This window comes from Manis javanica, chromosome 14 (genome assembly GCF_040802235.1).
Source record: "Manis javanica isolate MJ-LG chromosome 14, MJ_LKY, whole genome shotgun sequence".
NCBI lineage: Eukaryota > Metazoa > Chordata > Mammalia > Pholidota > Manidae > Manis > Manis javanica.
The window spans coordinates 10274260-10295762 of NC_133169.1; the positions used below are offsets into that span (position 1 = coordinate 10274260).

Sequence of the window (21503 nt, forward strand, 5' to 3'; positions counted from 1 at the left end):
TTCTTGTGGACATTGTCATCAAGATCATGAATACATTCCAATTTGCATTCGTTCCTCTTAGGCTCTGTCTGCATCTTTCTTTGAAGCCTCTCCCCGTAGAGATGGTAGAAAAATACAGGTTCTGGAGCCAAGCTGCCACAGTGCGAATCCAGGCCCCCTTGCTTATGAGCTGCGTGACTTGGAACAAATTATTTAAACTCTTTCGACTGCAATTTTCTCATCCGTTAAGTAGTTATAATAGCACATATCCAACAGGGTTTTGGGAAGCATTAAATGAATTTTAAATGTACGAAGTGCTTAAAACAGTGCTTAGCATTGGTAAACATTCAATCATGTTAGTTATTTTTACTATTACTAAAAATAAAAGGAGTCCTTCTTTGCGGCCGTCAGAGCTTTTCAGTTAGATTGAGAGATTGAGACACACACACACACACACACACACACACACACACACACGAGAGAGAGAGAGAGAGAGAGAGAGAGAGAGAGAGAGAGAGAGAGAGAGAGAGAACATTTGAGGCAAATTACCAGCTCCCCAGGCTTGAACACTAGAGCAGTTTATGAGTTCTCAGGCTTTCATCCAGATTTTTCTGTTATCACATCTATTCCCGAGCCTCCTCTAGGAGTTTGTTCATGAATTCCAAGCAGAGTTCTCAGCATTTCTTGGAGGTGCTCAGAGGATGGCTTTTAACTTGGTACAGTATTAGTAGGCACTTGGGACACTCTCCAGTTACTATCCTACAAAAGTTATCCTGAATAAAAATAGGTATGTTCTAACCTTTCTGAAAAATTAATGCCTTATGGCTAAACTTACGTTGCTCTTGAATTATTTAAAGAGGACTCCAAACACGAGACCGATTGCCTTTTCAAACTACAAGATACGGGGACGGATGAAGTCCGCACTTAAGGCATTTAGTAGGTTGGCAGTTCTCTGAAAATTAAAATGGGATGACGGGAGAAAATATCTTGCACTGAGAGGTGCTAGAGAAAACAATGTACTGTTCTTTATTTGTTCCCCCACCCAGCATCCATTCCTCCTTCCAAAGACAATGGCATTTTGTTTGAGAATCCACCCGTTTCCCGTACTCAGTTACAGGCCCGTTCTAAAGAGTCTAAAGAGAATCCCATCCTCCTTACCTGTGATTGGCTCAGAAATGACCACGTGACTACATTTTGGCCCAGCAAGATTAGAGTAGAGAATAGCTAGAGGCTTCTGGGATCCGTTACCTCATTTTTCTGGGAGAGGCTCTAAAGCGGTCTTCTCTTTCTGCTGTGAGTGAGAGATCATGGAGCCCTGGAAGTGGTTCTATAAACGTCATGAAAGCTTTAAAATTAAGCTAACACTGAATGTCAGGGTGGACCCATAGAAAGAACCCGGGTCCTTCGTTCTTTAAGGGACCTTGTGCTGGAGTCATCTCTGAAGGCTGCCCTGCCTTTGGACTTCCAGTTAGGTGAACCTACGCATTTTCTTAATGTTTAAGCCAATTTGCATTCGGTTTCTTGTTAATCGTATCGCAAAGCATCCCAACTGAGTGCCAAGATATTCTTATTATCGTTACTGTATTACCCTGTTTAAGACTCATCTAGAGAAAAGTAATATGCAAAATTATATAGATACTATGATTGCAAACATAATTCAAATAAATTGGAAGGAGATGTGCCAAAATTATATTTACCTCTAGGTGGATTTTTTTCATTTCTATGAACTTGTACTTTACATGTTTTCTACAATGATCCTGAGTGATGTATCAGGGGGAAAATGCACAGAAATAAGACCAGAAGACAAAATGCTTGATAAGATTTTGGAATCTTTTTTTTTTTTTTTTTGCCTCTTCTCTCTTTTACAATTTTCTTATAATATGCTTATTATATTCATTTTGTAATTTAAACATTGTTTTATTTCCTTCACTGAAACTTTAAAAAAATAGGGGCTTTTTCTCCTGCTTCCTTTCTCTGTACTTCTAGCATGTACACACAGAGAGGAATACTTACATAGAACAGAAAATATGAAAAGTAAAATCATTCTGGACTTTAAGGCATGCAGAGTAATCCACAAAGAGCAATTGCAATGATCACATCACCCTCCTATATGACCCCAGAGTATTGCATTAACCTGCATTTCTTTTCTTTCAGAGCATTTTTCAGTTTGTAACTGTATACAGGTGTTAATATGTTTATTTGATTAATGCTTGTCCTCTGCTAAGCTTCACAAGATTACTAAAAATAAAAGGAGTCCTTCTTTGCGGCTGTCAGAGCTTTTCAGTTAGATTGAGACACACACACGAGAGAGAGAGAGAGAGAGAGAGAGAGAGAGAGAGAGAGAGAGAGAGAGAGGCAGAAAACATTTGAGGCAAATTACCAGCTCCCCAGGCTTGAACACTAGAGCAGTTTATGAGTTCCCAGGCTTTCATCCAGATTTTTCTGTTACCACATCTATTCCCGAGCCTCCTCTAGGAGTTTGCTAACCAATGTATTGTATCCCTAGTACTGGGCATATGGTAGGCACTCAATAAAAAATTATTTGTTGACTAAAGAATGAATGAGAGAAAAGAATCAGCCAATCTCAGTATTGCTTTTGGGAATAATAGTTTTTGCTTTGGGGAATAATAGAAGGGGCAGACTAATTCTCAGCACTAAAAAACATCATGTCCATCATGTCTCTCTCTGGTAAGTATGGACATAGAAATTATATTTTGAGAGGAAAACAGAAGAATTAGAAAGAGGACTCTAGGTCCGGAGCCTGGGATGTTTTATTTTTTTTTAAGAAGGCTAGAAGACAGTTCTATTTAGCAAGGTGGAAGTACACTCTCAGAGAGAGTGAGAGACCTGAGAAGCCAGGACCAGTCTGGGTGTGCATTTTTTAACAAGTGTCCCAGATGATTCTGAATCAGGTGATCTGAGGACCACACTTTGGAAAACAGGCCCTGAAACATACTATTGGACTCTGAGTGTTAACATCGTTCATAGTCATCCAGCTTCCAAGAAAATCATACTGATGTCACTGTGTCTATTTAATCTGAATCAGTCTTTATTTTGCACTTGTGTGGTGCGTTAACAAATTCAACATACAAGATAGCATTACATACTGCAGGTTAGCGTTACAGCATTATGCAATTTCACACAATTCATGTTAGCTTTTTCGGTTCTTTTTTTTTTTTTTAATTTGATACGTTTATTTTATTTTTGAGTTTCATTTTTACAAGAGAAGACACAAGGTAAAGAAAGACGACCACATCAGAGAAGGGTCATGGTGAGGGCACTGTCACTATCATGGCCATAATAAAAGGCTTCCAAGAAAAAGGACCTGTGTTATTCCCTCTCCTGAGCAAGCCGCCCCTGTCCCACAAACCAGCTGTTTTCACATCTAGAGCACTGTTCATAATCACATACATCTTGGCTGTACTCCACTGAGAACTTAAAGAAGGAAAAACTCATAAAGGGACTCGTGTTATTAAAGAAAACTCTTGTCTTCCCAAAGGAATCAAGATATCAGCAGAGAAGGACTGACTCTTGGAAAATGGAAGTGACCATTCCCTAACCTATTCCTGACCATGAATGCCTTGTGCAGAAGCTAGGATGTGACTCTCTTGTCTTTCAACTGACTCTTAGGAGGAAGAATTCCTCCCCACCCTTATCAGTTAGCTCTGGGAGGAACAAATGTGAAAGCCAAAGTCAGCTAAGAAACTTTGGGACAGCAAAGTCAAGGGCACGATGGAGCAGGCCTGAGGTAGGAGGGAGGAACCCTGTACTGTCTGCCTCTTTGCCTTTTCCTGAGGAAGACACCGAGGCAGCTCCTAGGCTATGGAACTACGGTTCCCCTCTGTGACCTCACCACCCACTGCTCAGCAGACCCAAAGAATGCAAAGAATAAAGCTACAAGGAGATGGGGAAGAGAGGAGTGGGGTGAGGTGGCTTTTCCAGACTTAATGTCAGGAGGAGCTACAGAGGCACACTCAGCAGGCAAAGACCAGGCTCTCTCCACCTGTTGCTTTGCATTGTTTCTGGGAAGGAAACAAAAGCGGTTGCTCAGTGATTTCTAATCTTTAGACATTAAGGCGATGAAGAGGAACCATTTAAATTTTTTCCTAATGGGGCTTCAGAATGCTCCTGTCAGATTTACATTACACTATCTTCAAATGCATTTTTAGAAAACAAAAATTATTTTCTTCTACGTATGATACAGTATTTACATTCCATGGAGTATATAGGATAGAGACTGGTGGTGTGAATCCAACCAATGGATGGTGAGCTAGTGAGTCAGGATTGTGGGGGCGTGGGGGCTGACGGCGACAAGAACACAGAGTGGCCTCTGTGCCTGCTCAGAACTGCTCTGTCTTGTCGAGAATCCAGGTTTAAAAACACAGCAACAAAAGGGTTGAGGGGAGCCAAGTGATTTTAAATCCATAAGACCTAAGGGAACATTAAAGGCAACATCTCCAGTCTCTCCATGGAGACTCAGAGTTCTGGCTTCCTGCTCAGAAGCAAGTTAGAAAGTGGTGGTCTGTCTGGACATGGACCTTTGGTCTTGGCTAACCTTTCAGGCTTGGTTCAAGCTGCTGGTTATTTGAGTTCCTCTTCTGGCTGGCAAAAATATCTACTGCCTATCTAAGCTTACATATTATCAATGAAGTCTCTGCCATCAGGAAAGTCTCAACATTAAAGATGTGGCTAGACTAGGAGAAAGGAGACATGAACTCTAATTCCAGCAAGAGGCTGAACCTCTGTCAACTCTATTGCCCACCTGCGGAAGCAGAGGTGAACCCTGTGGTTTTCCCATCCCTTCACCTTGTCTTGACACTTGGAAGTTCCAAGAACTGAGCACTTCGTTTTGAGGGAAAGGATGCTCTGAAAGAATCCAACCTACCTTTGTTATTTATTTAGCCACATTTACTCATTTTACTCTGTTATTTTTTAAGAGCCATTATTGAAAAATTTAAGGAGAAAAAATAATCTCTGAAGGCCCTGTTCCTTACGAAGCAAAACCAAACCTCACCTAAGCCACATGAGGAGACTGTAAAGCTTCTCAGTGGTCGGGATTTCTGGGAAAGCAAAGGCCAGTTTAATCCTTCAAACCTTTGATGATTTCTAACCCATCAACCCACAAACGGCTGTGGCTTCCCTATCAAGTTGGAGAGGGGGATGGCAGTCATCTCATGTCCTTGCACCTACAACTGTTTGGGATCAGCTGGATGTGTTCACTGGCACTATCCTAGAACTGAATTTGAAGTCTCCAGAGCTCTTTTTGGAGAAGTCATCTAGTTTTGTAAACCCAGAGTCTACCTAATTAGTCTGATGTGTTCATATGCTTCATCACCAATTAATCACAGACTGTCCTTTACCCCTTCGCAGTAGGAGCGCTGACAGCAAAAGCATCCCATTTCTCTAATACTCTTTCTCCTGAAAACCCTGCCTTTTCCATTCCACCTTTGTTTCTTGGCTTACTGCAGACCTCTGGACCTTGAGCTCAGCCAAAGAGCAGAGATGTGAGAGGTAACAGGAAGAAAAGATGGGGATAATGAAAATACAAAGTTTTACAAGAGCAAAATATTCATCTGCAGAGATGGGGAGTGAGAGTAACTCTCTAGAGAAGCCCAGTAAAAAGAGGCCAATTTCAGGTAATCAGCAAATACAATTCGGCACAAAACACAATTTTCATGGGTTAAAATCTGTAACTTGATATGGGCAGTTAGGCTAATTCCCTCGGTTTGTATTAGACATGCAAGTATAAGGTTACATTGTTATATATAGACTTGTAAGGTCTTTCCCTCTCTTTTTTTCCCCATTAAAAAAAAAAAGAATTTCTAGTGCCTTGCAAAGGAGAAAAATCATCATCACTAAGATCTGATCTGCAGCTCTGTGGTCATGTGGGATGTTCTTTGTGGGGTTTGTTTTGTAAGAAATTTTCTTCTACAACTAAAATGAGGTGTTGAGTCCGCTTTTCTCTGTATCTCTCTCCCGGCCACCACCCTGCCCAACCCAGCCCTGGGATCAGAGGCGAGGAGAACAGGATTAGTACTCGCTCAGACTGTGCCACTTGGCCACCGGCTTGCGGGGGCTCTCGCAGACCTCTCTCCAGTGTTCGGCACCGCTGGCTGTGACACTGTGCGCCCCCAGGATCAGCCTCCCCACCACCTCGTTCTTGGTGGTGCGATCGAAGTCGATGACAAGGAACTCGATGCTGATGTCAGGCAGGAGGTCAGTGGGGATGTCATAGATGAAAGACTCATTGAAGATCGGGTTCAAAGTGCACTTCTTTACATGAGTTTTCTTCTTGGCAATGCGCTTTCTGCCGTAGTAGACGTTCACCTTGACATAAGGATCTAGGATACCCAAAGAGATAAGAAAGAGGGAGACAGGCCTATCACACAGTCCTCTCCTGAATAATGGTGGTTCGTGGTGGGAAGTTGCTTCGGTGGCGACCCCCACATAGTCTTTAGTCATTGCACAATAAATGCACACTGACTATATGTGACTCTGCCTGCCTGGACAAGAGGCTGAGGAAACCAGGCAGGCATAGAACAGAACAAATTCCTCAAGTCAAGTTTGAAGAAACCCTGTGATGCCAAGCAGTATTTTCAAGGATCCAGGGACTAACGAAAGCTTACAGTCTTTCTGAGAAGTCCTAGCTGGAGCAAGGACTCAGCGAGGGCAGGGTACCACTTAGGGCTGCATGCCGAACGTAAAGACCCCATTCGCTCACCCAAAGCGCTCCTCTACCCCGGGAGCTCTACAACCTAATGATCATCAGGAAGAGAATGGAGACAGAGAGGAACAGGTGCAAGGGGTCTTGGAATGTCGGGGATGCCTGGGGCCACAGTCAAGGGGTTGTTCAGATAGTCAGAAGTAGGTTGAAGTAAATAGCTGCTACCTGAGAGACCGGTGATATCCATCTTCGGCAAGTGTCTGGCTTTGAGGACCACCACTGTCATTCTCTGTGCCACTGGCTGATAGGACAGAGACACCTGGAGCTCCCCTCTGCTAATGCACTTCTGGGAAGAAGAAACCGCAGGTGAGAATCCTGGCACAAGGAGCAGGGCGTGGTGCAGAAAGTGGGCAGAAGGGTGGGAGGAGGGGCCGGAGGAGCGGCCGAGGAATGAGAGGGCTCCATAGAAGGTGCTCATCCCTGGCAAGGATGTTACTGTCACAGTTCACAGGGCAGGGGAGGGGCGTGTTCTCATTATAGGCCTGACACTAAATGAAGGCATTTGCATGGAAAGGCAGTGCAGCCTAGTATTTAGGAGCATGGACTCTGAAGCCAGACTGGCCTGGGCTCACATCCGGACCGCTACGTCTTATCTGTCTGACCTAGGACAAGTTACTCAACATCTCTGTACTCCAGTCTTCTCATCTATAAAATGGACATAAAAATAGTACCTATCTCATAGGATTATTCAGAGAATTAAATAAGTTAAAATTTGCAAAACACCACAGTACCTGGCACCTAGTGAGCGCTCTGGAAATGCATTCTCTCCGATGCTCTCATGTGGTTCTTGTGATAACAACATTTTGAGGACTGTAGAGTTGGCGGAAGGAAACTTGGTCTTGATTGTTCACCTTGCCATTTACTCACCACCCAGCCTTGGGGAAGTCCCTGAACTTTCTGGAGCCTGTTCTCCCCCTTCACAAGGGGACCGTGTGTGGCTGCTCCGCCTGCCTCCGTGTGGACTGCAGTGTCTTCTCCAGCCAAGCCAGCTTCCTCCCCCATGCCCACATCTTTGCTTCCTCAACCTTCAGTTTTATACTAGGCTCTATTTTGAGTTTAGAAAAAAAGAAAACAAAACTCTAGTCCTCCAAGAACATTTTCAACAATATTTGGTTCCTTAACTAAGTGACAGGTGCTGGAGATCCAGAGCTGAGAGGACTCAGTTCTTGCCCCCAAGGATGACGCAGTAGAAGAGACAGAAGCAAACAAACAGGTACTTGTCAGAGGAGAGGTCTAAGTGCTGCTGGGAGAGTCAGCAAAGACTTTGCTGGCTGACATCTGGGCTGACTTTACGGAGGGGAAGTAAGAGACTAGGAGGCCAAGGGCAGAGAGGACATCATATCAGGGAGAGCAACAGGAATGGCAGGTACAGAGGCATGGGGTCCTGAAAGAATGCTGCGTTCAGAGAATGGTGAGAGGTGAGTGCTGACGTGCGGGGGCCTGGCAGGAGGGATGGGCCAGGAACCTGCAGGGGGCATCGGGCGAGGGTGAAGGGCAGTGGGACACTAACAAAACAGAGTCAGCGCGCAGCCAAGAGGAGGTCTGCAAGCACAGGAGTGACAAGTTTTGGTGGTTGTTACCAGTATTTTATTAATAATGTTATTATTCTAGTGAAAGCTGGAGAATGAGCTAAAGTGGAGAAAGACCAAAGTCAGAGAGCTTGGTTAGGCCGACTGCCGCAACAGGCTAAGCAGGGCGTGATGAGGCCAGGAACCAGGGCTACAGCACAGGCGGTGGGCAGGGGTGAGATGGCTCAGCAAGAAATGTCAGCAGCTTCCAGGGCTGGGTGCCCACCTGGATGTAAATGTTGGGGAGAGGGAAGAGACGGACGCCTATTTCTTGAGTTTCTAGCTTAGAAAGTGGGAATAAGGCTGGAACAAGGAAAACAAAAGAAGGTGGGGTTTGAGGAATTTCAGACACAATAAGTTAAATCTGGGACAAAATGGGGCCTCCATTATCAAATCTTTTTGTTTGGATTCTTCATAGCCCCAAAGAAATGTCACCTATTTCGGAATTCTTAGTTTGAGCAGAAACAGACTGTGCTCAGTACTAGCCTTACATAGGCCACATGCCCAACAAAATGACTTATTGTGTACTTACTAAGTGCCAGGTACTCTGCTAGCAGTAAGGGCAGAAAAGATGGCCTGGGAGGGACCCTCCCTCAAGAACCCACAGACTTGTGCACTACCTGCTCAGGTGTATCTGGTGCGGGAAAGAACAACAGAGGTAAATCAATTGGCTCATCAATGAAAAATAAGGAAAAAAACTACTAAGAGTTTGTGCTTTGATTATAAGTCTTAAGTCATCTCAAGGAATAAAACTGTAATAATGGCTTTCACATGGTTTAAAATTTCTCAGTGCTGTATTTAATACTGGGAGCATATGGAAATGTTGCTCACAGGGCCTAGAACATGACTGACTAAAATTTAAACCAAGCCTTTAGCTTTTGAAATTCAAGTACAAAAGAGAACAGACTTTTTAAGGATTTTCATGTCCTTTCTCTGCTAGGTAGAAGCCTCACATTTTTTCCTTACCCATAACATACATATTGTCAGCTCTTGATTATATCCATTATACACCCTTAGCTAGCTGGTTGCCCTTGCCAACCAGTATACTTCCGGGCTGCCTCCTTGTGACACGGGTCAGAACGCAGTCAGAGAATGTAAACTCATTCTTACTCTAAGCCACATCCAAATGGCATCAGGAAAGTAAACTGTCATGAAAAGGAAAATCAAATGTCTTCTAAAACACTCAGAACTGAGCTTTCCAGTACAGTAGACACTAGCTACATGTATCTATTAATCTTTTAATTTACTAAAACTAAATAAAATAAAAAATGTAGTTCCCCAATCACACCAGCCATATTTCAAGTGCTCCACAGCCACATGGGGCTACCATACTGGACAGTGCGGACACAAAATATTTCCATGACCATAGAAAGTTCCAGGGGAAGTGATGAACTAGAAAAACTTCTGGATTACTTGGGCTACTGTTGCCCTCTGTTTCCATAAATAATGAAAGCTTAGCTAGATTTACCTACTTCTGGGAACACCCCTGAATACTGGTATATAAATATTAAATATGCAATCTTTAAATATAATTCTAACTTTATATACAGAAGGGTAGGTGGAGTTCAAGGCAAATCAGATTTAAAAAACAAAGAGTTTTATTTGTTAAAATAACACTGACTACAAGATTATATCTTAGGTTCTATGATTATTTGTTTAAAACTCTATTTCCTATATAACCCATTATAGCAAAATCTTCCTAATGTAAATCCCATGCCCCTTCCCTAGTCCTCTGGGAAAGTGGACAACTTCTGGTTACCCTTTTAGTAATTTCTCCCCTAAAACTGCTCCTCAGGCAAGTGTTCTCCACCTGATCCCGGCTTCACCCTTGGCCATTTTGCATGGGCACCATGCCCACCACCATTCAGCTGCCTCTTTGTGATGCCAAGTCTGCAGCCACACCACCACCTGAATGCCATTCCCTTCTGCATTGAAGGCCAGGGTTTCACGTACCCTCAACCCCCTCCCCTTCTTCTTCCACCCAATTCCCATTCCAAGTAGCCTATTGTCAATGGCTTTTTCTCAAGGGCTCTTTGTTAAGGGCTTGGGAGTGAGTTGTGTTTCCCAGCCCCTTGGCCTAGTGAGGCAAAGACCCTGTTGGGGGGCAGGCGAGCAGAAGGACAAGGGGGAGAAAGGGTTTTATCCATGCCTGACAGAGCCGGGAGGCTCTGCTCTCAGAGAACGGGCTCCTTTCTCCCTCAGTGGAAAGGAGGAACCCGGGCAGTGGTCCTAAAGAATTCAGATGAAGGAAATTCTTAGGCAAAGGATACGTCTATTTCCTATAATTAGTAGAGCCCCCTCCAAAGTGGTTTTCTAGTCACAGAGTCTTTGCATGAAGTGGACCTACACATGCTCAATAAGCTTTCATTTATTGAGGCCAGGAGTGCTATGGGCCACCTCCACATAACTCACAGTCACGGGAAAACAAAAGAAATAAAAACCTGAATGTTCAACTCCCCCACCCCTCCCTGTCTTCTCCCCAGTTCACAGACATAACTTTCTTTATTGTTTCTGGGAAACTGACATCCCTTTTTCTTTCTCTCTTTCAATCCCTTTTGGGTAGACTGGATGACCTCTAAGGTCCCTGATAAAGATGAGATTTTAAGAATCCTTTCATTCCCATGACCATTGTCCCAGGTCATCAACTCCAGAGCTGGCAGCGGGAAGACAGGAAATGGTTCGGAAAGCAAAGCCCTGATGACATCAGGAGGAGCCGAACAGCCGAACAACTCTTTATTATCTACTTTGTAAATCACTTCTTTCCCACTGTCTCTTCTGTATCCCCCAGCCCTCTCTGCACCGCCTCCCTTCTCCTTGTGGGGGATTTATTATGGGCTGTAAATTCACTTTAATTTCTATATGAATAAAATATTAGAAAAAAGGATGCCACTAAAAAAAAAATTCAGTTTCAAAATCCTACTCAAGAGATTTTGGGCATTGCAGAGTTTATAGTCTGATCTTTTACTAACAATCAAGGGCTCATTTATAATGCTGTTCCTAACTTTGGGTAGATTCATAGTTGCTGAGAGTGCTCTCCTGTTAACCTTCACCTTCCAGCCTAGAGGGAGACTGAGGCCCTAGCTGGCAACTGTGTGCTGAGCACGGCAGTGAAATGCAGAGCCCAGAACGACGACCAGTCCTCAGCTTCCTCCACTGCACTACAGTGTATAATGCAAAGGACAAGAGATTAATTTTCTGCTAAAAGCCAGAAAATGCAGCAGTCGGGGGTGGGTGGTTGCCTAGAGAAATCCAATTCTCACCCGGGAATCTCTGGAGGAAGATAATTGGACCCCATATTATAAGTAATGTCTTATACAGACAAGAAAAAGCCCTTTACAATGTGGAATAGGCCAGAGCAGCTCTAAGTGATGAGCCAAAGGGAGATCTAGAAAGGGCAGACTCTTGGCCACAGTGGGGAGGCCCTAGCTGCATCCCTAGTGACTCACAGGGGATGAGAGGCCAGGGAGATCACAGCCATGGCTCAGGATGGACCCCGCCCTGCCCGCAGGTGCTGGTTGGAGAAAACACACTTGGGATGCCTGGGAGGCTGGAAGACTCTGGTGTTGGGCTGCACAGGCTCTCTGTCCTGCCTGGGCCTCTCCTGAGGGATGTGTGGCTCAGGATCCCAGCCTCGGATTATTCCTCCTGAAGGGAGTTAATAAAGTGGAAAGAAACTTGGCCCCTGCCAGGAGCTCCTGGCAGTGTAGCAAATGCCATTGTCTGCGCTCTCTGCCCAGTGTCCTGGATTTGAGGCTGTTTTGTTCCCAGCCCAAATCAGTCCCTTCCCAGCTGCAGCTTGGCACAGAGCCACCCCTGCTCTCAGCCGTGGACTGTGAGTACAAGAACTGTCTGGAGGAGTCCAGCTAGTTGGTGGCTTTACCAAGGTTGCAGCTATAAGGAGGGATGCTTTGGAAAGGATCCCCCTGCCAGGAGAGCTGTATGAAGGCAGGGAGCAGTGCACTGGAGCTGCTGTTAAGGGCAGTCAGGACACGGGGAGGGAGCTGGCTGAATGCTGAGGAAAAGCGATGGGGAAGCGGAGCGGGGGTCAGGGGGATGAAACAGGTCCCTGCTGCAGTTTCTGGCCATGTCTTTTGATGCTGGTCCCAGAGGTCATGAGAACCCCTGCTGTGATGGACTCTAGGATGTCTCATCATGTCTTGGCATTGGGTCAGCGCTTGTGCCCCGACCAAACACCTCTAACACTCTGCAAAATATTTGGACTTCTCTGTCCCCTGTGAGGAAGAGCTGAGCATGCCACGTGGCAGCCACAGCTCTCTGGGCAACGCGACTGGGCTGGCTGCAGTGGGGCGGGTGCCTATTACACAGCAGAGAAGGTAAGAGCGCCTCTCCAGCAGGAACTGCTCGCTGCTTCTCCACTCCAGCCTGGCACAGCGCTCTTCTTGGCTGGATAAACCTTGTTCACGGGAGTTCAGCGCACACTCAGCCCCTGCCGGCCTGGAAACCTCTTTTGTCCCATCGTGAGCCTCCTGCCTCCCCACTGAGTCCAGCGTGGGTTTGCAGGTGGAAAAGACACAAGAGATAATAGGCACAGGAGATAACGTACAGCCAGAGCTCTTCCTGGGACATGCGCAGTTGTTTTTCGTGGCCCTGATATCCTTCCTGAACTTCCTACCTCCTATTCCACCGGCTCAGTCTTACTCCCTCCCTCGTCTCCCTTCACTTTGTCAAAACAAAATGTAAACATCTGCCAGCCACATACATCTCCCAGAGATCATATTTTATAAATAATAGTACTACTATTACTTGTGGTTAAAATTTACTGGAGGTTCACTATGTACTAGAGAGTAAATTCACCATCTTACTTAATTCCTACAAGAAACTGAGACCAAGTTCTCAAGCTGGGGTGCCTAAGGTCAGTTAGCTGGACTAAGGTCAGTTGAACTAGGATTCAAACTCAGGTCTGACTTCAAAGCCCTTGCTATTAACCACTTATGTAGTATCCTAACAAAGGAATGAAACTCTAAGGCTAAAATATCAACAACGTCTTTCCTAGCCCCTCTCATATGTGCGCTATATGGTGATTGCCAAGATTGTTTGTCTTTCTCCTCCACTAAAGTAAAAGCTCCCTAGAGGCAATAATATGCCAGGCATGTTATCTCATTTGATCCTATAAGTGTAAGGAAGGCAAATTATCAGCTCCATTTTACAGATGGGGAAATAGAAGCTCAGAAGGGTTAAGCAATTCACCCATGTCATCCAGCTAGAACGTGGTGAACTGGAACATGAAGTCAGGCAGTCTGATTCCAGAGCCTGAGTGCTTAACCACAGAACTACACTGCCTCCCTAGTTGTGGAAGAAATGAATGACCCAGTGGGAGTGGAGGGGTATATTTCTTGCACCCAAAATTTACAACTCAAGAGCCAGTGCTGGCCCCAGGGGAGAAGGCAGGAGGGAAGGCTCTCATTCCCCTTCTAATGCAAACAAGGAGAGGAAGAATGGAGAGAAGTTTGGGCCAGGGTGACAGGCCTGAAGGGTGAAGGAATTCATTAAACTGCATTTACAAAATGGTTATTAAAAGACATACACATGATATTCTCTACAACCTTAGGTTTTGGTTGGGAAAGGGAAGCTGTGGGTAAAGTTACTGAATTACTTTCATAGGTTCTTAGCCGCGAGAAGGAAGTTCACAGGAGGAAGACCACACATGGCTTTGGAGAAGAAATTAGCCCGAATATTCTTGACATAATGAGAGTCTAGGACTTGGTGGGTTAGCTTGCTCCAAGCAAGCTGGATACAGCATCCGGGTACCAACTGGTAAGTGACGTTTCAGAAGTTCCCTGTCCCTCTCTCCTCAGAAAGTTGCTTCCTGCAGGAGACCTCCTGGGCCAGGCCCTGTCTTCCTTTGACCACTGATTATTCTTGCTAGCAAGAGCCTGCTCCCTGCAGTCCCCCTTTGTCATCCGTCTCACCCCCTTCCCCATCCATTTGTCCCTGAGATCTCCCCTCCCCTGGCCTCCCCTGCCCCCCAGCACACTCTTCCTCCTCACCTGAATGTTCCTTTTGACGATGTCCCTGGTCAGCTGCACCTTGCCTGTGCTGGGGTCCACCCCAGCCAGGGGCACCATGACCTCCCCAATGACGTCGTCCCGAGAGAAGCGGTCGAAGCTGAGGACGAGGAAGTGCAGCACCAGGTCCTGCAGCTGGCTGTACGGGATGCCGTAGAAGGTGAAGGTCTCGTCAAACACCGGGTCCAGGGTCTTCCGCAGCACTCTAGTCTTCACCCGATGCCGCTTGTCAGGAAGGATGGTCATTTTGATGTAGGGGTCAGAGCCCTGGGTCTGGTCATCCATCACCGGCAGCCCATGGGCCTCTTGAATTGTCACCACCAGGGCTTTTTTTGGGAAGTTATAGTCCACTGAGAAGGTGAGGGATCCTAGCATGACTTCCTCCTCTGGAGATGATGGAGAAGTGGTTTTGCTCTCCCCGGGGGTCAGGCTTGCAATGGGGCTCCTCAGTTCTTCCCCATAGTCTACTTTGATGGGTAATTGGTCTATACAAGCTCCAGAGCTAGGTCCCCTGGGACCCTTGTCTCGGCCCAGCAGGCCAGCCTCTGCTGCATCCGCCAACAGGTTCCCCCGGCCACCTTCCCTGCCAGGGCCATCTTTGTCTCTCCGCACTTTGATGATTTTCTTCTTGTTGCTGAGGGTCTCTGGGTATATACTGATGCCTTTGAGCATGTGAATAAACTTGTATGGTGGGGTCTTGTGCTTCTTCTCTGCCTGCTGATGGCAGCATGTCCAGACAAAGACAGTCACTGAGACGCACACCACTAGCACGGAGGCCCCGATGAGGCCGGCCACCACTGGTGACACATCTGAAGGTAGAGACCAGAGATGCGTCAAGGCAGGTGGGTCTCAACCCCTGTCGGGAGCTCCCCTGTTTAGTGTCTCTGCTTGGGCCAAGCTAAACTGCACCCTAGCCTCCAAAGCAAAGCTTGCTCATCTGGGCTGATGAACCTCTCCCTGCCTTAGAGATGCTCTCACCCATGCTCTCCAACCAATCCTTGGTTCTTCCATTCTACCAAACCTGGGTGAAATATTTGTCTTCTCCAGAAAGCCTTCGGTGGAGTGCCCTCCCCGCCCTGCTGACTCCCTGGGCCTGTCTTGGACCTCCTCAGCCCTGTGGCTTGGTTTCCTCATATTGACCTGTGTTTAGCATAAAGCTGCCCTGTAAGGGTAATAAGGTTACCTTCTCACACGGGGACCTATCTACCTCAGCTGTCCCACGGGGCACAAGCCAGGTCTGGTTTCAGGAGGCTATTTCTCAGCGACCAGGGCAGGGATGGCAAACAGTGGGCCTGTGTGGACCGGTAGAAGGATGGACGCTGACTTTGGGTAATTTTGATAGGATGGTAGAAGGGGGTCAGTGGTAAAAAGAACTCTGGGTCTAAGCACTTTTAAAATATGTCTGAAATGTCAGCTCCCAAGTATTTAAAATATGAGTATTTGAAATAGGAAGAAATAGGAACTGTGGAAAATGGCAGATCTTTGCTCAAATGTCACCCTCACAGTAAGGTCTTCCCTGACCACCCTATTTAAAAGTGCAACCTTTTCCACCCATGAGACCCAGACTTCTCAGCTCTGCTTGGTTTTCCCCATATGTCCTATCATTCTTTCTCTCTCACACACAGTATATATAGACACACACACACACACACACACATAATTTTACTATTTATTACCCTTACCTATCTTCACTAGAATGTAAGTGTCATGAGGACAGGGATTTTGTGTTTGTTCATTTCTGTATCCCTAGCACTAAAAACACATATAGGTAATTAATATATATTTGTTGAATGAACAAAAGAGAAACAGATTTTTCTCTTCCCTTTCCTAGTCTTGTCTTTTCCCACACAAGTTGGGCCCCTGACTTAAACAACCAGCGTTTTTTTTTCCCCCTCATTAAGTTCCCTGAAATCAAATTGGGTTTAGGCCTTAAAAGTCTAGATAAGGCTGCTGGTTTTACACATTACGTTTCAGGGAAAGACTTGGGTAGGGCAGGGAGAACTAAGGAAATAAATGTGATTCCAGCATGTTCCAGATTCTTCCTGGAACATCCTTCTGCCAGACATCTGCCCAGCTCACTGCCTCACTCACTGCAGGCCTCTGTTAAACCCTCACCTTATCAGAGAAGCATTTCCTGATTGCCTCAAGTAAGATAATATCTCCATTGCCCTGCTTTGTTTTCTTTATAGCACTTATTTCCCCTGACACATATTTATTTGCCTGTGTTACCTCACTAGATAAGCTTAATAAGAAGAATGACTGTTAACTGCTCTATCCCCAGGTCTTAGAACCATGTGGCACACAGTGAGTGTTTTTTTGAACAAATAAGAGTGAATTCAAAACATCCTCTACGGATTGGATAAAAGAGGATGAAGTCAACATGATTACATATATCAGGGATAAATGTATAATTCTATTTGGCCTTTAAAGCCTATTGTTAGGCAATGAATGGGAGACTTTACTTGACAAATTTGAGTAAAAATAACTTAGCAGTTTAGGTGACCACAAGCTTGGAGTATAATTAGGCTGATGCCAACTTATATGATGAGTACAATGTCCAGATCACAGGAGAGGTAGTATAATTTTATCTGCTCTGGTCCTAACACATGTGGAGTGTACTGTCTAGCACTGACAAGAATAAAAACTTATTTTTTTGTGTCCACTTATTATGTCCCTGTCAGGCACTGTTCTGCAGCCTTCTCTTTTTGAATCAAAGAACTCACTGAATAGGTAGCATTAGTATCCCCACTTCACAATTGAGGAACCTGGGGTTTCAAATCTTCCCTAGGCCATGGTGGTGATGGGATTTAAAGCCTGGTCTGCCTGACACCAGAGTGTATCTACATTCTGGATAATTAGGAGAGTAAAAGACCTGGAAACAATATTAACTGAGGAAAATTAGAAGGAACTGGAGCTGAGGGGTCTAGGAATAATAACTTTCTTCAACTATTTAAGGCATTTTGATGGCAGGTCTGATTTGTTTTTACTTTGGAAGGCAGGGCTAGCACCAGAGCGTACAGGCTACAAGAAGACAGATTTGAGTCAATGAAAAGAGTCAAATTATTATTAGACTTGCCTCGCAATGGCCCAGATTGCTTCATGAGACAGTGAATATCCAATTGGAAACTCTGAAATAGAGATTGGATCACCACTGGTCAGGCTTATTCTAAATGGGATTTCTTCAATGGGGACTGGACTAAATATCTCTGAAGTCTTTTCCATTTCAAACATTCCATGGTTCTGTGAAGGCTGGGACAGGTAAGAAGTGAAGGGGTTACATTTTAAAACAATACAGATAAAGAGTAAAGCCATTAACAAAATAAATCAAGGTGACCATGTCCACTGTCAGAGTATTAAGTGAGATAAAAACTATTAGGGAGAAGTTTCACAAAAAAGGAGCAGCCTTGGTGGTAAGCTCCTTGTGAGCAGGAAGATATAACATCCTGTTCATCTTCGACTCCCTGAGTCTCCTGCATCTAATAGAAGCTTAGTAAATATTTGTTTGAATAATTGGTTAGATTCAATTGTCAATCAGAATGGGCACAATCTGAAAAAGTGGCTCTCCATTCACCAGTCAGGAACTTCCTCAAAAATTGCTAGCACTGATTAGTGAAGCTGGACATTGATTAACTCTAGGAGAAGAGGAAATCAAGGAACTATCAAGACAGGCATATTTTAAAGAATGATTTGACAGGGATATCTAAAGGCCCAGATTAGGAGATATCTTAGTGCTCTTTCTGGGTTTTCCACAGATATACTCTGTGATTCTGAGGGAGCACACTATTGCTTACAATGCCTCCAATTTTGCTGTTAGAAAATGAAGATGGGGTAGGTAAGAGAGATGATAACAGAATATTACCTTTCAGGAAGATAGAGAAGGAAAAGAAGAGAAACAGATGAATCCGTTTGTGGATTGGCTAAGTGCTCTTCTCTACTTTCGCCCTTTCTTGTCATTTGAGCATGTTCCTCCGCCCCAGACCCAAGGCAGTGAGTTGAAAAAATCTCAGAGATGTTGAAACTCAGAATCTGTCTTCCTTTAGTCAAAAACTTGGTGGGAAAAGGAAGTTGGAACTAATAGCTGAAGTGAGCGTTTTTAAGTCTTAAATTGCAGTGACCCATGCTGCTCGCTTCTTTGGTCCTCCAAGTTCATGGACAATTGAGTGTTGGCTTGGTGTAGCTCCCAAGGGCTATGGCATTTGGAATGAAGTACTCTATAAGATGTGAAAAAGTCAGAAGTGGCAGTTCTTTATGTAGGAGACCCTCTGCATGGGGCTATGCTTAACCTTCTCGCCCTTTGACCAGACCTGCTTATTAACAATTCCTTTACTAACATAGCCTTTCCCTATCGAGTAGGCCAGTGTGATACAGTGAAATGAGAATTAACTTTGGCGCTTACTGGACATTGGTTTAAGGTCTATCACTATCCTCACTAGTTTACTTGACCTTAGCAAAGTTGCTTTATCTCCCTGAGCCTCAGTTTCCTCATCTGGAAAATATATATAACAATGACTACACTGGAGGATATTTATAAGGATTAAATAAAATGTAGTATCTAAAAGGCTGATACAATTTATTTTCTCATTTTCACTAATTCCCTCTAAAGAATGTCACTATATTATGTACCACATCATGTAACTTTCCAAGGAATCTCAAACTGCAGTTAGAGAATATGTTGGGAAGAAGGCATAAGAAGAAATAGAAAGAGTAGGAAGAAAATCATGGGGTGCTCATGTGGTCACAACAGGGAACATATATTTTGGAAATTCAGGATTCAAAGAATAGAGATGCAGAAGGTGAAGTGGAATAAAGAAATACAATAAAGATTTAGCCTTGGGGAGTCAGTGGGAACAAATAGTTAATGGCTGTAATCTGCTGTCTGGACGCTTTCCCTGACCTGATGTCTTCTTCCTGGTATGGAAGGGACAGAGCACACTGGGTTCTGCTCATGTCCATAAACCTCTTACTCCGGAGTGAGAAAAGCCATTTCCTAGTTGGACTGTAGCCCCACCCTAAACACTGGAGTCTGGATGCTCAAATCTGCACTGTCTGAGGGATAGAATCTCTTGAGGGATATGAAGGAACCCTAGGCTGCCAGGAACTCTTACTGGCTTCTCCCATCCGAACTGGGGTAGAATTCAGAAAGAAGCAGGGCAGTTATTTATGATTTTTAGATCAGAAAAGCACAGCACAGAAGTTTGCTACCCTAGCATATTTTGGAGGAATCCCCAAAGAGGAAAACACTTGCTTCTCGAGCTTTCCTTTCCTGTCTTCTCTATTTTCCACTCCACTTTCTGCTACAGGGAGTGTAAGTGATCTTGGGGCCCACAGGGCTGGGTAGGGGACCGGCGGCTCAGAGATGACGTAATGCTTTCTTTGGTACACAAAGCGGCCTCCCCCGGGCTCGGCCTCTCTCGCCCCTCCCCCTCCGGCCTTGCTCGGGCCCCCGCCAGCACCAGCGCGGGTGAGTCCCCTTTTTTGAAAAGCCAGCCCAGGGACAGGAACAAAGGCCCGAGAAGAGGAGCCTAGACGTTGCCAGGTGGCCCAGAAATAGACATCACGTCATCCCCCGGCCCAGCAGCGCCCAGCGCCATTTGGTAGCATCGGAGGACCCCACCATTACGATGCAGAATAGAACTTGCTGGGCTCACGTTTCCTCCCAGCCCCAGCGTCCAGCTGACCGGCTTAAGGAGTGGCTTCCTTTTGGCTCCCCACCCCCGCACCCCTCTTTCCCCAGAGGCCGTCGCTTCCCCTGGCTGCCAGCCACACAGCCCACAGTCTCCAAGCTGCCATCTTGAGGCCCCATCCCCCTTGCCACCTCCCTCCCCCGCAGCCCTGAGGAGTGGGAGGGGGAGGAAAGGGCACCGCCCTGCGTGCCCCAAGGGGCAGGGTTCGGCCTACCCACCTCCTCCCCCAGAAGGAGGGGTTCATGTCCTCCGCAAGCTCGCTGTTTCTCACCTCCATCAGTGCTGACAGTGCACCATACAAGGTTTTAGCATCCTGGATCTCCCCACCCTCTGTGTGGCTCTGGTCTTCCAGTCCCTGCAGCCCGTAGCTCAAGTTTAGGCGCTGCGCACAGCCCGCGACCCACCAACACAGGCCCCCTTCTAGCGGGGCTGGCAATTGAAGGCCCTAGTCTGGGCTTAACTCCCTGCCCAGCCAGCCACTGGGTTCCCTTGGTTTTGCAACGGTTTCCACCAGGCTCAGTTTGCCCGACTCTACTTACCAAAGCTGGGTCGGATATTGGTGATCTCAGCCATGTCGTAATCAGAGACTATTGCTATAAATGTTTTCTCAATGTTCAGACAACTCTGGGAACCCCGGGTTAGTACCGAGGCCGCCGCTGCAGCGCGCTAGGTCAGGGGAGGGGGAAGATATCTGGCGGACGCCTCCTGCGACGGTCTGGTCACTGGTTGCCAGCTGCGGTCGCCTCTTAAGATGCTCCAGGGATGCTCTGAGCTAAGGATGCAGGTGCAGCCAGACTGGTCCTGATGAGAGGTAGGCCCCGCCTTCCTCCGAACGGCCTCGGGGAAAGACTCCGCCTATGTCCGAAAAGTGCCGGAAGTTAGGCCCCTCCCCTTTCCGGAAGGCCTCCCTTGGCCTAAATTTCCTACAATAAGACCCCGCCCACTGACGGCTGTGGGTTTATAAGGCGAAAACTCGAGGCCTGAGTAAGGAGAAGTGTCGGTACATCATCGCATGAGAATCTGTAGATCCTGTGATTCTGGTTCCCTGGGCTTAATGTAGCAGCAGAAGGAGTGGGAGGGAGGTGAGAGGGAGTACAGGATTTTGGAAAAACAAAATTATATCCTGCCTGTATTCCAGTATCAGTTGCCATTACTGTTACTCATTTCTGAGACCCTAAAGGTTATTATGGAAATTTTCTTAAACTGCAGAAGCACTGATTAAAGACCAAACCTGGTGATGGTAGTATAACCCTGAAAATTTACTGAAAATAATTTAACTGTACTAGTAAAACGGATGAATTATAAATTAAAGCTGTTAAAAAAAAAAGACTAATAAAGAGTACCAATGTTAATCAGTGTTGGATATTTCTCTTCCAAAAGCTAAAAGTGTTTTAGGACTGCATAGGAAAGTGAGAGAGAGAGAGAGAGAGTGAGCGAGCAAACCAACAGATCTATATATTCTGTAGGTTCAAAAGCAGGATGCAAATGAAGCTCCAAGCTTCTGGAGACTTCTTTGGCATTT

General features: G+C 45.7%; 1 protein-coding gene across 3 annotated transcripts; it reads right to left on the reverse strand.

Annotated features, from left to right (window-relative positions):
• Positions 1-3006: 3006 nt before the first annotated feature.
• SYT11 (synaptotagmin 11) lies at positions 3007-20818 on the reverse strand. Of its 3 annotated transcripts, none has more exons than XM_073221339.1 (4): positions 20521-20818; positions 14280-15106; positions 6866-6986; positions 3007-6320 (listed from the first exon to the last, which is right to left on the reverse strand). In XM_073221339.1, exons 1-4 carry the CDS (start codon positions 20552-20554, stop codon positions 6010-6012), a joined length of 1293 nt encoding a protein of 430 aa, XP_073077440.1. In that variant the 5' UTR covers positions 20555-20818; the 3' UTR covers positions 3007-6009. The 3 variants fall into 3 exon arrangements, with proteins under 3 accessions (XP_073077440.1, XP_073077439.1, XP_073077438.1); XM_073221338.1 differs by having other exon boundaries at positions 6869-6989; XM_073221337.1 differs by having other exon boundaries at positions 6866-6989; positions 20521-20816.
• Positions 20819-21503: the final 685 nt, after the last annotated feature.

Excerpts from the sequence above, each read along its gene's own strand:
- SYT11 (XM_073221337.1), bottom strand. The coding sequence starts at position 20,554 with ATGGCTGAGATCACCAATATCCGACCCAGCTTTG. Across the intron at positions 15,107-20,520 it reads CAATATCCGACCCAGCTTTG|ATGTGTCACCAGTGGTGGCC; the intron begins GTAAGTAGAGTC and ends CTCTACCTTCAG. Across the intron at positions 6,321-6,865 it reads TATCACCGGTCTCTCAGGTA|ATCCTTATGTCAAGGTGAAC; the intron begins GCAGCTATTTAC and ends TGGGTATCCTAG.